The sequence below is a fragment of the Pan paniscus genome, chromosome 11 (genome assembly GCF_029289425.2).
Source record: "Pan paniscus chromosome 11, NHGRI_mPanPan1-v2.0_pri, whole genome shotgun sequence".
Classification (NCBI taxonomy): domain Eukaryota; kingdom Metazoa; phylum Chordata; class Mammalia; order Primates; family Hominidae; genus Pan; species Pan paniscus.
Genome location: NC_073260.2, coordinates 57,480,365 through 57,498,848, shown reverse-complemented (window position 1 = coordinate 57,498,848; position 18,484 = coordinate 57,480,365). Strand labels below are relative to the sequence as shown.

Genomic DNA, 18,484 nt, shown 5'->3' with positions numbered 1-18,484 from the left:
CTGACCTCAGGTGATCTGCCCACCTCGGCCTCCCAAAGTGCTGGGATTACAGGTGTGAGCCGCTGCGTCCAGCCGGGATTGTATTCTTAATTTCCATTTTGAATAACTCACTATCAGTTTATAGAAATGGTAAATCACCCTTCGTGGATAAAGCATGGGTACTCAGCAATTAGGAATAAACCCTTCAGCTAATGTCTAAGTTGCTTTCATTGTTACTTTATCTGTTTGATTTCTTGTCTAAAGTTTGATAATGGCAACTAACCCATTTTTAAGAGAAATTAAAATGGATAACATGCATGTGATATTCTGTGAAAATCACATGACTTCTTTTAATTAATTTAAGGAAACTATAGATGTGTAGTTAGGGCTTTAAACCAAACTGGTGCAATTTATTTTCTGCTAAATTACAAAGTTATTTGATTGAATTGACAAGTAATATTGCTTTGTTTTATTTTTAATTCGTTACTGTGCAAATTCACATTTGGATAATGTAAGATTATATACGAAACCTTGAACCACCTTTAAATAACTATATTTTTATTTATTAAGCCACAAACAGTTTAGTTATGTTGTTATGAGCAAATATCTTTACTATTTTTTCTCTGCAATAGGAATAGAGATTTCTTTTGCTCTTCTATCTCAACTGAAAAGGATATATTTTCTGGATCACTGCCATTGGCTCCTTCTGTAGTATTTAATAAATATATGCATTTCATAGTGTTAGGCTTCTATAAATACACTACTAACTTCTCTTCACTATAAATGAACTTGAGCAACTCTCATATCTACAATTTCTAGCACCAGGATAGTGATATTTTCCTTTGAGATGGGGAATAGGCCTTTTGAGGTCATTGTGGAGTCATATACTCCCTTTTATGACAATTATTAGCACCACGTGAGGGCAGAGAGGAATGTAAAAAAAGTATCATTTCAAGTTAATAAGCTACAACCTGCCACCACTGATGGCACGTCCACTTACAGCTCACGAGCCAGCTCTTCATCAATAAGTGCTGCTTTGCAGTGGTTTGTAATTGAATTGTATGATGTAAATGTGGAGACAGCCAATCATGATGTTACAGGATCTTTGGGGTGTCGATTTTCTTGCCCAGAAACCTCTGTGGACAGTGGCATCTTTGCCTGAGTTCTTGTCCTGCATCCAGGAAGAATGAGGTACGCAGACAAAGGAAGGGCGAAGAAGATTAAGAGGAGTTTTATTTAGTGTTAGAACAGCTCAGAGAAGACCCACAGTGGGTAGCTCCTCTCTGCAGGCAGGTCGTCCAGTGGAGTGTTCAGCTTTCAGCAGAGAGGAGGCCCTGGCGAGCGTGGCCGCTCTCCGCAGGCTGGTCATTTGGAGGTCTCTGTAGGTCTCTGAAGCTCTCAGTAGAGGGGAGAGTTCGTCTCTGCAGCTGGTCATCCCATCGTCTCTCTGTCCTCTGCCCTCTCTGGTAGAGTCCTGGGCTTTTATGGACCTCAGAGGGGAGGAAGTACCTGCCAATTGGCCCATGAGCAGCCATTGGCGGCCCAGAGGAGGGACAGATCCCCAGTCCTGTCCACAGGATTGGCAGTCCGGCTCCCAGCCTTCAGGCCCTCCCTGGCTTGAAGGTGGGGCTTTACTGGGGACCCATCCGCTTCTGCCCAGGACTCTCCCTCCCCCTGCCATTCAAGGCCCCAGGGCTCAACCAACCCTGTTGGGAGATTAAAGCTGGTGACAGAAGAGGAGAGAGGCCAGGCAGTGAGAGCAGACATCCCGGAGCCAGCGGGGGGTGGCGGGTGCAGGCTGCCAAGATGCCAGGGTCCTGCGCCTGAGACGGTGGCCTCAGTTGCACCCAGGGAGCTCCCACCCAGCCAACTCAGAAGGGGCGGGGCTTCTGCTTGTCCCCGTCTCCTGCCTGCTCCATGGATCCGGAAGCCCAGGTCTGCAGCAGTGGGTTGGGTGGCTGCAGCTGCACCCAGGAGGGCAGATCCTGTCGGTTCCCAGCCCCCTCCAAGAGCACAGGGAAGCTTGGATCCACAGCTGCAGTTTGGGGTGGGCTACAGCCTGCTCCGTAGAGCAGGAGGCCTGGGTCTGCAGCTGCACCAGGGAACTCATACCCCAACTCAGAAGGGGTGTGGCTCCCACCAGCTTCATGGAGTATGCATGCTGTACCAGCCATACCTCCCTGCTGTAGCCTGCATGATGGCAGCAGCTGCTGCCATCAATGAGAGAAAAAAAGACAAAATTTACCAATATCAGTAATGAGAGAGGTGATCTCACTACATACATTACATATATTAAAAGGCATAATAAGAGATTACAATGCAAAGCTGTATGCCAGTATGTTTGACAGCTTAGAAGAAAAGACAAATTCCTTGAAAGATGTAAACTACTAACACTGACTCAAGAAGAAATAGATGACATGAATAGTCTATTAATTAGATTGAGTTTATAGTTAAAAACCTTCCCACAAAAAAAATTCCAGGCCCAGATGGCTTCGCTGGAGTTTTCTAGCAAACATTTAAGGAAGAAATAACAAATAAACATAAACTCATTCAGAAGATTGAAGAGGAGAGAATACTTTTGAACTCATTCTATAAGTCCAGCATTATTCTGACACCACATTCAGACAGACATTTTTTTTTCTTTTTTGAGACGGAGTCTCGCTCTGTCACCCAGGCTGGAGTGCAGTGATGCAATCTTGGCTCACTGCAAGCTCCGCCTCCCGGGTTCAAGTGATTCTCCTGCCTCAGCCTCCCGAGTAGGTGGGATTACAGGTGCCCACCACCATGCCCGGCTAATTTTTTGTATTTTTAGTAGAGACAGGGTTTCATCATGTTGGCCAGGCTGGTCTTGACCTCCTAACCTCGTGATCCGCCCACGTTGACCTCCCAAAGTGCTGGGATTATGGGCGTGAGCCACCGTGCCCAGCCTAGACAGACATTTTAAAAAAATAAAAATACAGTCCTTCATGACCACAGATGCAAAAAAATCTTAACAAGGTTTCAAAAAATTGACTTATACCAGTAATTCAAGTTTAGTTTACCATAATAAAATCAACCAAAGCAATTTGGCATAAAGACAAACATTCTGCAAAACAGTTTGGCAGTTTCTTAAATGTTAAACAGATACCTACCATATGACATAGCTATTCTTGTCTAGGTATTTACCCAAGAGAAATGAAAGGATATTTTCATATGACCATCTGTGCATAAATGGTCATAGTAGCTTATTTATAACAGATGAAAACTGGACACAATTCAAATGCCCATCTTCAAATGAATGAACACACAAATTGAGCTATATTCACACAACAAGATACTACTCAGCAATAAAAAGGAATGAACTATTGATACATATCACACATTAATGAATTCCAAAATAATTCTGTTGAAAGAAAAAAGCCAGATAAAGAAAAGTAAATACTGTGTGGTTCCATTTATATGACATTCTGGAAAATAGAAACTAATCATGAGAGAGATCAGATCTGTGGTTGCCAGGGATTTGAGGGAAGCAGGGAGGTTATGGGGGAGGGGTTATCAAGAGGGAGGAGAATATTTTGCTGGGGTGATGGATATATTCCTTATTTTAATTGTGATGATAGTTTCATGGTTGTATACATATGTAAAAATTTAACAAGTCCTGCACTTTAAGCATGTGTGTTCATTATATGCCAATAAAGCCTCAATATGGCTGTTAAACAAAAATTAACTACCGAACTACTAAATATGTGTATCACTCTAGGAAATGAAAGACACCTCTTCAACTGCTTTTGTGTCTTGACTTTTTTCCCAAAGGAAGACCTATATTTTGCTTCATTTCTTTCTACTCTACATTTATTTTTACTCTGCTTGCATTTAGTTTTAAAAAAAAGCTCTCTGTTTGTGATTTCTAATCTGTTGTAAAGTAAATAATTGTACTGTCCAATTAGAGACTGAGATAACTCATGAATTATCAGACAGCTTGTTCTCCTGTACAATATATATGATTTTGAGTACTAATATTACACAGTGAATTCAGAATTGTGTGTCTGCATATACATACCATAGTCTTATAAATAACTTCAACTTGCAATAATTAACTTGCAGTTAATTCTTACAGTAGCATGAGTTTGGGCCTCTTAAAAAAAGAACTAAAACCAACTCCCTGCCTGAGAATAGAAACACACACACACACACACACACACACACACACACACACACACACACACACAGAGCAAATTGAATAATCTTGTTTTCTCACTTACAATTGTGGGCATTCATTTATGGAGTTCTTGGCAGCTATGTTAGCATAAAACCTCACCTATAATTATCATTCATATCAGGATAATATTTCACAAATGTGGTCAGTATTGTCTTCCGCAACATTAGAGTTAGTTGGTGGAATAAGTTCTAGTGTTGTACAGCACTATAGGGTAACCACAGTAAACAACCGTGTATTGTCTTTTTTTTCAGATAGCTGGGAGAGAGGATTTTTCATGTTACCAACACAAAGAAATGATAAAGGTTTGAGGTGATGGACATGCTAATTACCCTGATTTGATCATTATACATTGTATACATCTACTGAAATATCCCACTGTACCCCATAAATATGTACAATTATTATGTGTCAAGTAAAATATGAATATATATAGTAAATAAATAAATGAAGTAATTTGCCATTACTTAACATTTCATTAAATGTATGTTTCCAAAATTATATTTGTTCTTGAGACCTTTTGAGTGATCACAGTTTCTGCTATTCTCCATAAGGCCTCAGTTTGACAGGGTGATGAAATCTTGAATAAAACACAAAGGAATGTGTTTGTATTTGCAGTGCTTCCCTTGCAGGTGAAATGGCCAGCAGACCCAGGCTTTCTGGAATGCATTCATTTTCTGCAGTTGAAAGGGACGATCCCGGATCTGAAAGAAAGAGCCACAGTGACTCCAAGAGTGGAGCCAGGGCATGCTGGACACTGCATAGCTATGGCCACGTGTGTCACCTCCGAGGGAGATGTGAGAGAAACGCAGAGGGATTGCTTGTGACTGTGCCTTCTCGATGTATGATGGACTGTTCTGCTCAAATAGTAAGTGTGACCAAGGAGCCGGTGAACACAGGAAACAAAGAATATTTCATTTGATATTATAAGGAATGCGACAATTCTAGTCACTTGAAAGTGAACTATATCTGTCGAGAATTCCTAGTTTTAATTGGGAAGAAATGTGCTTCTCTTCTTGAAAAGCCACAGGTTATTGCTTTTATGTCTAATATCAGTCCTCTCTGGATTTCTCAAAAGATTTTCTGTATATCCTACCATTTTCCTTCTGTTGCTGCAGTTTGGAAGTAGTTTGTTATCAGGATTATCAAAGCATCATTGCTATTTATGACAATGACTTTAAGAAATGCAAGAATATTTGGAACACTGTAGAAAAAATATTTTAGCCTGGAAGGCAAATACTAATTTCAGGAACTATTGATCTGTTATAAAACAGGACCACTCAGACATTTAGCTCTAAGACTTTTGCATATCTGTTGTTAGAGGCGTATAGTGGGGGGCATGACTCAGCTTCTGCTTAAGTACAAGGTGTTGTCTGCAGCGAAGGAAGAATTTGATTGTAGTATCAACAGAACCAGACAGAACTCTTTGAATATAATTATATATCTTGGAAACTGACTCATCAAAGCTATTAGATTACATAGCATCATTTAAGCATCATTGGGCTCTGTACTTTTCATTATCTGTACTTTTCACTATGGAGTATAATAGGCTTTATTTGGTACAGAAATTGGGTCTAAGATGGAAACAACTTGTGATTTTTGAATAAAGTTTTGGGGATTAGTTACTTTGATGTTGTCAAGATAGCACCATAGTAAGTCCTCTGCCTTTCCTCTTGATTTATTTATAATTTAGAATCAGTTTACGATTTTAAAAAATGTGACAGACACAGTGGCATGCACCAGTAGTACCAGCTACATGGGAAACTGAGGCAGAAGGATCACTTGATCCCAGAAGATAGAGACCACCCTGGACAACATAGTGAGAGCCCCATCTCAAAAAAAAAAAATCAATTCCCAATACCATTCCAGAACACTTTTAATATAACCAGATGAAATTGTGATCACTACTTTACTGTAATATTTAAAATGGTCCTCAGTCCATATTTAAGTACAATCTTAGTGTTTCTGTGCAACCTAATATATTAGAAACAAAAATTGTATTGCATTTGAATAGGAAATAACTCTGAATTGAGGGTTATTTCTTTTAACAGTTGCAATTAGATTGGTTAGTGACAATTATCTGTAATTTTCAGGCAATGCCTAGGCAAGTGCCCAGGCACAGTAGCCTCCTCCTTGCCTCCGTGTGTGTGTGTGTGTGTGTGTGTGTGTGTGTGTGTGTGTGTGTGTAGGGTGGTAACATTTCTGGGAATTTGTCTTAACATAAAATGATACCACCTTTCACAAAACGACCTAGAGGAAGTTGGAAATCCCACTATCCTGGCTTCCTGCTGAGCAATAGCTGCTTCTCTTTCTGACTCAGGCTGATGCATCTGTATACTTAGCTTCACTTCTCCAGTAAATAAGGGAGAGCTTTATTATAAAAGACAACTTCTATTGATTTTCAAGGGGGTGGGTGGTTGTCAAGCTCACTCCTTTCTATGCACTGAGGGAAAATTATTGTAAGCGATCTGTAAAACAATAGATGAAAAAAGAGGAGATAAAAATTAAATAAAATTTAAATAAAAACTAGGATCCTAAGTGGGAAAATAGCTTTAAATTAGAAATTGATACCAAAAAATAATTATATGTAATCTAAGGTGAAAATATTTTGAAGACTATCAGGATATCTCCCTTAAATGTTATTTAGTTCTGAAAAATATGTATTGAAGAACTGTTATATTTTACTTTACATCATATTAAATGTGCTAAAATTAAAGAGAAACAAGTAGATAAAAGTAAAGATTGTATTATTATTTTATCACCCAGGCTATTTCAAGACTGGAGACATTCTTTAAATAAACCTAAATTATGACTCCTTGCACTTAAGTTTTGCTAACATAAAAAGTATGTATGATTTCAGAGATTTCTGCATATTTTGGAATGAGCTCTTCAGTTGCTTGTAATTTCCAAGAAGATTACCCATTTTACCCCTTAACTAAAACCCCTGTTCCCTTACTTCCTTGCTGCTTCACTTCATGGGGATATGTCACTGACCAGAGAAACGATCACATTGAATTTCTGAGCCACGCTATTTTGTATGGCTAAAATAAGATGCTCAAAGTATGATTTCACAAATCACATGGTTATTGCCATGCAAGGAGAATTTGTTTTCTTAAGTTCGCAATGCTCGAAAAAGAGAAGAATAATGAGAACAAGTCTACAGGGAATACACTCAAAAGATGAGACACATTAACCACAGAGGGAGTGAGTTCCAAATATTAAAGTCTAGTTCCTGAAGTAGAGATAGAAGCTGACCTCTGTGGAAAGGCAAATCGAATGAAAGTTTGAGGTGCACCTTTTTTTCAAGTGAATTCTCTGGAGAGATGGTGTCTGACACCATGGAGATCCTCAAAGACACCTAGGGTCCCTTGACACCAGTGGGTGGTGCCAGTGATGCAGGCGAGGCTTCATAGCTCAGCGGCTGACAGGGTGGGGCGCTGTTGCTGCATGAGTTCAGCCTTCCAAGAAGTGACTGGCAGGGCAGCCCTGTCACAGAATATGCTCTCCATTTTTGGAGAAGTGGCTGAGACTTACTGAAGTTCTCAAAGTGTTCATCGAGCTCTTATGTTTATATGTATTTTGAAATCCAGTGGTTGAGGTCAGTAACTCACATATGATGGGTCTGATGAGCTCTGACATTGCATTCTTTTTCCCCCACCGAGACGGTGTCTTGCTCTGTCACCCAGGCTGGAGTGCAGTGGTGTGATCTCAGCTCACTGCAACCTCTGCCTCCTGGGTTCAAGTGATTCTGCTGCCTCAGCCTCCTGAGTAGCTGGGATTACAGGCGCACGCCACCACACCCGGCTAATTTTGTATTTTCAGTAGAGACGGGGTCTACCATGTTGGCCAGGATGGTCTCAAACTGCCTGCTCTCAAACTCCTGACCTCATGATCCTCCATCCTCGGCCACCCAAAGTGCTGGGATTACAGGCAGAAGCCACCGTGCCCGGCAGACACCGCATTCTTGAGGGCTGGAGGGAGTACAATCTAAGTTCTTGTTACAGCAAAACATAGCAAACTATGTAAGTCTTTGGAATAATTCCAAAACTACATAACAGACATGAGCTCCAAACTTACTGATTTATGTGTGTGCCTTCTCTGAGGAATATCTTTTGGTTATTCTTGTGCAACATGGCAAATATTTTTCAAGGTGAATGAGAGTTAATGAGAAAATTAAATTATAAAAATATTATGGCAATGAGGTGGATCATCGCAGTGTTCAAGCTACAGATAAAAAAATGACATGCCCTCCAACTTTCATTCTCTTATTTTTCAGTAATATTCAAAATATTTATTGCGAAAGTTACCATTTCAATGATGAAATTAAGATGCCTTTCAGTTCAAGTTTGGCAGTTTTACATATTTCATGTGAAACTCTGATTTGAAATGTTGCTGGGGGTCTTTAGTATTGCATATGAATAATAAAAATCAAATTTGCCACATATTGAAATAAGATATACAGTATTTTATATGGCAAATGTTTCTCTTCCGTTTAAGAGAAGAAGAGAAATATTAAGGTGGTTATTAGTCAAGTGAATCCTACTTAAAAGTAACTTTCTAATAGTTGAGAAGTCACTTATGGATACCTACATGAGGAAGAAAGTTGAATTGACTGTCATTCATTCAGCCCAGTGGGACATCAAACTCTCCAAACCTTTCACAGTAGGAAAACAAAGTCAGGCCTCCTTAACTATGCTACATGGCAAGTCAAAACATGAACATAGTATCTGAAAAAGCCTGAAAAACATCTCTGGCTAACTAGATCTCATTGCAGGCAGTGAGAGAGTGGTGGCAAATGTGAACATATCTGTGTGGGGTGGTGGCAGGGGAATTGGAATATACGAATCCAAGGAAAACTGACTCTTGGCAAATTACTTGTTTTGGTGCTCCTCTTCATTTTTTTTATTATGGTAGAAGACTTTGTATACAAATTTCTCACTGTACAAAAAACAAGTTCTTCAGTTATTGCATTTCTGCAATATATTAAAATACATGAGAAAATCACATTAAAAAGAGGCATGATTATAGAAACAAAATGTTATTACAATACGATATGAACTTATAATTCATAATTATATTTGTAAATATCAAATTATAAGTAATTTATGAGAAATTAGAGCCAAAGCTTTTCATACTTTAGTGTTTTTCTAAAGGAAAAACGTGGTGAAAGAATTGTAGAGAAGACACAGCTTATCATTAATCCATTTGTCTTGATACTTAACACAGTATTGGTGGCGCATTGGTTCCAGGACTCCCTGGGGACACCAAAACCCATGGATGCTTGAGTTCCTTATGTAAGTGATGAAGTATTTGCATGTAACCCACACATATACTCTCTCTTTAAATAATCTCTGGATTACTTATAATTCCCAATGCAATGTAAACACTATATAAATCGTTGTTTTACATACTGTTTTAAAATTTGTGTTATTTTTAATTTTTGAAGATATTTTATCCATGACTGGATGAATCCATGGATGTGGAACATATGGATAGGAAGGGCTGACTGTAACTGAGCTCAGAGATTCTGGAAAAGCACTTAAGTAATCAATATTCCAGGAAGGGGGACTTAAAAAGTATCCTTGACTCTACATGAGAAGTTTTAAATACAGTTTTTTTTTTTCCTTTTTAGGGAGTTTGCAGGTCAGGTACAGGCTAGACTGACATCAAGATTCGGATTCCTTTTACTTTGATTTAAAAAACTTAGCTGATAGCAGTTTCACCATTTTAAAATGAATATGAAAGAAGAAATTGTAGAGGTAATGCAATAATTAAAATTATGACTTTCTAGCATCAATGACTTTACACAAACATTTGATAATAAATGACTGGGAAAAAAAGCCCAACCAATGATATACATATATATATATATGTATGTATAAGTAAGAAGTGAAGTCAAATATAATTACAGCATTTTGTTTGGTTTTGCTTTTGTTCTTTGCTTTGCTTTTGTTTAACAATGAGAATCTATCCAAGCTATTATTAACATTTGATTACTTAGATGTCAAGTTTTGCTTTTAGTTCATAAGGAAACATAGTCGATTTTATCGCTGGATACTACTGGTAGAAACTTTGAATTGATATTTCGGTGAAAACCAATTTTCATTGAATTGTCAAACCACAAATGCTATATATAATAGCAATTTAGAACAAGAAAAACAACCTGATTTTGATTAAAATGAGGATAAATAATGAAAAGTCACCACAAAATAAATTTTACTCTGTTGCTGGCTTTTGAAGAAAATCATTTAGATATTAAATCTATAGATAGAACATTTCTCTGCCTCATGTAATATTTTATTCTTAGTTAAAAGGTTTGAGGTATAAAGTAATGCATTGTATTTCTTTGTAGATCCCCCCAGTTATAGATATCCTATGAAGCAAAGTAAATCGGGAAAGGAGATAGCAGGTGGAGTGGCAGCTTATGACATTCTATAAGTTGGTTAAAAATATTTTCCTCTTAGTATATAAATCTTGGAATTGATCTCTTAACCTTTTTGGTAGCACTAACAGGTGGTTTATTTTATGATTTTTTTCCCTTGGTTTCCCTTTGCTTCCTGTCATTTTATCACAAAGTTACTCTTCATTTGAATGCTTCTATTGGAAGAAATTGTTAGGTTAACAGAATGCAAGGAGACAAGTCATCCTGTCAGGTACAGAATTCAGTGCTGTCAAATTTCTTGTATTGGGGAAAATTTTAGGTAGGTGGAAGAAAAGCCTTTCCCTTCACATAACAGATCAAAAGTGTCATGTCACAAGCATGAGAACCATTTGTCATGCTGAAAGAAACTTCTTTTCTTAAGTTTATGAATAATTACATCATGAGTGACAAGATAAAAACTGTACTTTTATCTAAGTGCACATGTAATCATGAGTAAAGTGCTTCCTGAAAGACGAGCAAGTATATTGCTTGAAAAATAATCTTACACTTATCTGTCTCACTTAGCAATCAAGCACACTGAAACGTGTTATTCTTCTAATAATTCAGGCAAGAAAAAATGTGATCAAAGTATGTGTAAAATTCATAGCTTCTGTCTATGTCTTCATCAGTGGTCAACCCAGAAACTTTCATTTAATGAGACAACTAAGATTAAGTTTGGAATAAAAGAACAGTATGAATTAATTTTAGAATGCTATATTATTTGTCTTCTGACTTATGAACTGTATGAATTAATTTTAGAATGCTATATTATTTGTCTTCTGACTTATGAACTGTACGAATTAATTTTAAAATGCTATATTATTTGTCTTCTGCCTTCATTTAATTCTTATGGAATTTGAATTTTTCATAAAAAGTGGTTCTGAGCAAGTGCTGCAGTGGATACAAGATAACTGGATCCTAGCACTGGCTCTTCCATTTACAAGTTGCACGATAGACTGTGACAAGGCATCTGATATGGTTTGGCTCTTCTCTGTGTCCCCACCCAAATCTCACGTTGAATTGTAATCCCCAATGTTGGGGGAGGGAACTGGTGGGAGGTAACTGGATCCTGGGGATAGATTTCCCCCTTGCTGTTCTTGTGATAATGGGTTCTCTCAAGATCTAGTTGTTTAAAAGTGTGTAGCACCACCCCCTTCACTCTCTCTCCTGCTGGCCAAGTGAATATGTGCTTGCTTCCTCTTCACTTTATGCCATGATTGTAAGTTTCCTGAGGCCTCCCCAGCCATGCCTCCTGCACAGCGTATGGAACTGAGAGTCAATTAAGCCTCTTTTTAAAAATAAATTACCCAGTCTCAGGTAGTTCTTTATAGCAATAAACTAATACAGAAAATTGGTAGCAGAGAAGTGGGACATTGCAATAAAGATACCTGAAAATGTGGAAGTGACTTTGGAACCGGGTAGCAGGCAGAGGTTGAAACAGTTTGCAGGGATCAGAAGAAGACAGGAAGATAAGGGAAAGTTTGGAACTTCCTAGAGACTTGTTGCATGGTTGTGACCAAAATGCTGATAGTGATATGGACAGTGAAGTCCAGGCTGAAGTGATCTCAGATAGAGATGAGGAACTTATTGGGAACTGGAGTAAAGGTCACTCTTGCTATGCTTTAGCAAAGAGACTGATGGCATTGTGCCCCTGCTCTAGGGATCTATGGAACTTTGAACTTGAGAGAGGTGGTTTAGGGTATCTGTTGGAAGAAATTTCTAAGCAGCAAAGCATTCAAGAGGTGGTCTGGCTGCTTCTAAAAGCCTATGCTTATTTGCATAAACAAAGAAAATGACCTGCAACTGGGACTTACATTTAAAAGGGAAGCAGAGCATAAAAGTTCAGAAAATTTGCAGCCTGGCCATGTGGTAGAAAAGAAAACCCATCTTCTCGGGAGTAACTCAAGAAGGCTGCAGAAATTTGCATAAGTAAAGAGGAGCCGAATGTTACTAGCCAAGACAAGGGGGAAAATGCCTCTGAGATATTTCAGAGAACTTCAAGGCAACCCCTCCCATCACAGACCTGGAGGCAAAAATGGTTTTGTGGGCCAGGCTCAGGGACCCACTGCTCTGTGCAGCCTAGGGACATGGCACCCTGCATCATGGAGACTTCAGCCGCAGCATTGGCTAAAAGGGGCAAGATACAGCTTGTCCATTGCTTCAGAGGGTGTAAGCCCCAAGCCTTGGTGACTTCCACATTGTGTTGGGCCTGCAGGTGTGCAGAAGGCAAGAGTTGAGGTTTGGGAGCCTCTACCTAGGTTTAAGGGGATGTGTGGATGTCCAGGGAGAAGTCTGCTGCAGGGGTGGAGACCTCATGGAGATCATCTACTAGGGCAGTGCAGGAGGGAAATGTGGGGATGGAGGCCCCACACAGAGTCCCCACTGGGGCACTGCCTAGTGAAGCTATGAGAAGAGGGCCACTGTCCTCCAGATCCCAGAATGGTAGATCTGCTGACAGTTTGCACCATGTGCTTGGAAAAGCCACAGGCACTCAATTCCAGCCTGTGAAAGCAGCCATGGGGGCTGTATGCTGCAAAGCTACAGGGGCAGAACTTTCCAAGGCCTTGGGAGGCCACCCAGTGCATTAGTGTATCCTGGATGTGAGACAAAGTCAAAGGAGATTATTATGAAGCTTTAAAATATATTGAGTCCCCTGCTGGATTTCAGACTAGCGTGGGATGTGTAGCCCTTTTGTTTTGGCCAATTTCTCTCATTTGGAATGGGAACATTTACACAATGACTGTACCCTTATTGGATCTTGGAAGTACGTAATTTGTTTTTGGTTTTATAGGCTCATAGGTGGAAAGGACTTGCCTTGTTCCAGATGACACTTTGGACTTGGACTTTTGAGTTAATACTGGAAGGAGTTAAGACTTTGGAGGACTTTTGGGAAGGCATGCTTGTGTTTTGAAATGTGAGAAGGACATGAAATTTGGCAGGGACTAGTGGTGGCATAATATGGTTTGGCTATGTGTTGCCACCCAAATCTCATGTTGAATTGGGACCTGGTGGGAGCTGATTAGATCATGGGAGCAGATTCCCCCTTGCTGTTCTCATGATAATGAGTGAGTTATCATGAGACCTGATGTTTTAAAAATGTGTGGCACTTCCCCCTTCACTCTTTCTCTCCTGCTCTGCTATGGTAAGACATGCTTGCTTCCCCTTCACCTTCTACCATGATTGTAAGTTTCCTGAGGCTTCCTAGTTATTCTTCCTGTACAGCCTGTGGAACTGTGAGTCAATTAAACCTCTTTTCTTCATAAATTACCCAGTCTCACTGGGCGCAGTGGCTCATGCCTGTACTCCCAGCACTTTGGGAGGCTAAGGTGGGTGGATCATGAGGTCAAGAGATTGAGACCATCCTGGCCAACATGGTGAAAACCTGTGTCTACTAAAAATACAAAAATTAGCTGGGTGTGTTGGCATGTGCCTGCACTCCCAGCTACTCAGGAGGCTGAGGCAGGAGAATTACTAGAACCCGGAAGGCAGAGGTTGCAGTGAGCCAAGACTGTGCCACTGCTCTCCAGCCTGGCTACAGAATGAGACTCCATCTCAAAAAAAAAAAATTCCCCAGTCTCGGGCAGTCCTTTATAGAAGTGTGAGAACGGACTAATACAGCAACTATTCTTCTGTGTCTGTTTATTCATCTGTAAAATTGAGGAGATTGGAATAAATGATCCCTCTATATCCCTTCTACCTTTGATGCTTTATGAATCCAGGTTAAAGTGTGTGGTACAATTTAAGAAGGCTCCTTTTAATATTTTTATATCCATTAAGGACTCTTAGCTCAGAACTTCAGTATTATTCAATGACTCTCTCTTTCTGTCTTCCTCCTTCTCTCTCTTTACCCTCATTCAGATCAACATATAGAACATTTCCATTACCTAGGAAGTTTCCTGTGTCCCTTCCAAAACAATCTCTTATCACCATTGATTAGTTTTGCCTCTTCTTGAACATATAAATGGAATCATACAGTATGTCACCTTGTGTCTTGCTCATTTCCCTTAGCAAAATGTTTTGATATTCCTCCAATTTTTGGTAGATATTTTTAGTTCATTCCTTTCCACTGTTATGTACTCTTCCATTATATGAATGGAATTCATACAATGGATTTGTTTATCCATTCTTTTATTGATTAATTTTTGGGTAATTTCCAATTGTTGGCTATGAATCTCCTGTATTAGCTTTGCAGCTGTAATGAAACTTTTAGTCATTTCCCTCAAGATCACAATATGTTCTCTTAAGTTATTAGTACTTTGGCCACTTCCCAAAGAATGCAAGATCCTTACAAGTTTACTTCCATGTATTTGTGTATCTCTCACCCTTGTGCCATTGTTGTAATACACTTTTTTATTGCATTTTATATTTCTACAAGATATTATTATTGTAGTTTTAAAAAGCTTTCATTACTATTTACTCGTGTTTGCCCTTTCTCTGCACTTCATTTATTCTTGCATTCTCCCCTGCTGCTTTTGTTTTCTGGTTTTTGATTGTCAATAAGAGCTACAGAAAATCATGAAATATTTCTTTTATTTCTATATTTAATGTTTAATTGTTTTTGTGCTTATTGTTAGTAACTTTTTGAAACACCTTTCATTCCTTTAAGTAGAGAGGCTCTTCAGCCAAATTTTTATTCCTTAATACTTCCTTTTTCTTCCAGACATTTTGTTGTTGATGAGAGCAGAAAAGATTTCCCTTTTTGGAAAACATTATCGGGCAAAATATTTTATGGGCCAATGCCTCCATAACCTGAAACAATTGAAAGAATTCTGGATGGAAATGATAGAAATTGTATTGGTTTCTGGATTTCTTGCTGTAGATTTTTTAAGAGAAAAAATGTATTAAATCTGTTTTTAAAGTTACTAAGCAACTCTACTAAAAATTGTCATGCAAGTGAAAATTGTCCTCAGCTTCTTAGGCTACCATGTGACATTTACTTCACTACTAAGCTTCACCCAAATCACGCTTTTCCCATCCCTTTCTTGCCTGAGATGCTTAATGTTTTTTCTCCTTTTTTTCTGTCAAAACCAAAGTATATTTGTTTTTCCATGCTAAGAGTTGATAAAATATTGTCCCACTGAGGCATAAATTAGTAAGAATATGCCAACTATTAGTACTCTCAGTTGGTTTTATTTTTTTCATTACATTTTAGTAGGAAAAATAGGTTTTAAGTTAAAAGAAAGGAACCCAAAGATGGAGTTTCAAGACATCCAATAGGAAAGACAGATAGAAATACATTTCTCTATATAGGTATGTGTACATATGTTTATACATATAAATATAGATATAGATATGTGTGTATGTACATATTTCTGTATCAGTCATGGTCCAGGTATAATTTAAAACTATTTATGGAAATATTACATAAAGCACATTTATTTATTAAAAAGAAGGATTTCCATAGTGGAGTATAAAGTTCTTTAAACAGTTAATAGGAAGACTAGTCAGAACAGAATTAGAAAAATGTATGTGAACCATCTCCAAGATATGAGAGAATTACGTGCCAGGTGTACCATAAAACAAATTATATTAGTGTTGAATATTGCATATAAGAATATAACATAATTATGAATATAAAACATATATTATAAATAGAATGTCATTTACCAAGGTTTTCCACATTTAATAATACTGTTTTTTAACCTTAAAACATACATTGTAATAAGAGTTATGATGTTCAGAATTCTAAGTATAGCATGACAAAACCCTTCTCCTATTATTTTCTTTAAAATATATATAAAAAACTTTTGCTGCTTTTTGGTGGATAATAACACACACACATGTACACACACACACATGCATCCCCATTACCTTTTAATGGAACAAGGCAAGTCCTTTAATGGGGACACATGCATCCCTATTACCTTTTAACGGGACAGTCACCATTAAAAATGTCTGCAGTTATGTATTTCTAAAATCAGCTCTGTGGGTAAGAAATTTAATGTAGCTGCCGATTCTGTGCGGTTCTGGGGAAATAATAGTTTAAAATCTTCTAATTTTCCTCTAATTTCACTTCTAACTCCAACCTGTGCTCCTGAAGCAAGACGTTTTTGGACCGTCAGCAGGCAGATGAAGGCCTGAGAGTGGTAGGAGAGCTATTGTGGGCTTTCCTACCTCAGGGCTAGAGGAGGGCTTGGAGACCAGCAAAGGAAAAGATGGACCATTTCAAGTCTCAGAGCAAAAATACTAAGAGACAAAGTTGGGATGGAAAATGAAAGTGACGTGGCAATCGATAGAGGAAATTTACACAAATCTGAAAATTCTGAAAAAGAAAAAGAAGCAGAGACAATGAATATGCATCCAAAGAGAACAAAACTGAGCAAATTAAAAATGTGAGCTGCACATTCCCATTACTGGGTATATACCCAAGGGATTATAAATCATTCTACTCTAAAGACACATACACATGTATGTTTATTGCAACACTATTTACAATAGCAAAGACTTGGAACCAACCCAAATGCCCACCAATGATAGACTGGATAAAGAAAATGTGGGACATATACACCATGGAATACTATGTAGCCATAAAAGAGAATGAGTTCATGTTCTTTGCAGGGACATGGATGAATCTGGAAGTCATCATTCTCAGCAAACTCACACAGGAACACAAAATTAAACACTGCGTGTTCTCACTCCTAAGTGGGAGCTGAACAATGAGAACGCATGGACACAGGGAGGGGAATATCACACACTGGGGCCTGTTACGGGGTTGGGGGGCAAGGGGAGGGGGTATTAGGAGAAATACCTAATGCCTGTGGGGCTTACAACCTAGATGATGGGGCCGGGCGCGGGGCCTCCTGCCTGTCATCCCAGCACTTTGGGAGGCCGAGGCGGGCGGATCACGAGGTCAGGAGATCGAGACCATCCTGGCTAACACGGTGAAACCCCGTCTCTACTAAAAATACAAAAAATTAGTCGGGCGTGGTGGCGGGCACCTGTAGTCCCAGCTACTCTGGAGGCAGAAGCAAGAGAACGGCGTGAACCTGGGAGGCGGAGCTCGCAGTGAGCCAAGATCGCACCGCTGCACCCCAGCCTGGATGACAGTGCGAGACTCCGTCTCAGAAAAAAAAAAAAAAAAAAAAAAAAAAAAAAAAAAAAAAAAAATCTAGATGACGGGTTGATAGGTGCAGCAAACCAGCAAACCACCATGGAACATGCATACCTATGTAACAAACCTGCACTTTCTACACATGTACGCCACAACTTAAAGTAAAAAAAAAAAAAAAAAAGGCCGGGCGCGGTGGCTCACGCCTGTAATCCCAGCACTTTCAGAGGCCGAGACGGGCAGATCACAAGGTCAGGAGATGGACACCATCCTGGCTAACACGGTGAAATCCCGTCTCTACTAAAAGCACAAAAAATTAGTCGGGTGTGGTGGCGGGCACCTGTAGTCCCAGCTACTCTGGAGGCAGAAGCAAGAGAACAGCGTGAACCTGGGAGGTGGAGCTTGCAGTGAGCCAAGATCACGCCACTGCACTCCAGCCTGGGCCACAGAGCGAGACTCCGTCTCAAAAAAAATAGATAAATAAATAAAGTGAGCTGCAGTTTGAAAGGGCTCACCAACTTAGACTGATGGTATTTGTGTTACTTGAGTTTCTTATGTTTTGGATATTGACCCTTTATTAGCTGTATAGTTTGCAAATATTTTTTCCCGTTCTGTGGGCTGTCCCTTCACTTTAAAGGTTTGCTGTGAAGAAGCTTTTTAGTTTGATGCCATTTTATTTCTCTCTTTTTGCTTTTTGCTTCTGTTGCCTGTGCTTTTGGGGTCATATCCAAATAATCATTGCCCCAGCCAATGTTGTGGGGATTTTTCTGTTTTCTTTTAGTAGTTTCACAGTTTCAGATATTATGTTTAGATTTTTAATCCATTTGGGTTGATTTTTGTA

At 39.0% G+C, this 18,484-nt stretch overlaps 1 protein-coding gene across 2 annotated transcripts in view; it reads left to right on the top strand.

Annotated features, from left to right (window-relative positions):
* The window catches only part of LOC117978675 (uncharacterized), a 69,084-nt gene that overhangs the window by 31,323 nt on the left and 19,277 nt on the right, over positions 1–18,484 (top strand). Inside the window, exon 2 of one of the 2 annotated variants that reach the window (XM_055091853.3) lies at positions 4,793–5,042. The exons of the other annotated variant lie outside the window; for it this stretch is intronic. Within the exon in view, the coding sequence (XP_054947828.1) occupies positions 4,793–5,042 (250 nt within the window). The remainder of the gene's footprint in view (positions 1–4,792; positions 5,043–18,484) is intronic. 2 annotated transcript variants of the gene reach the window in all.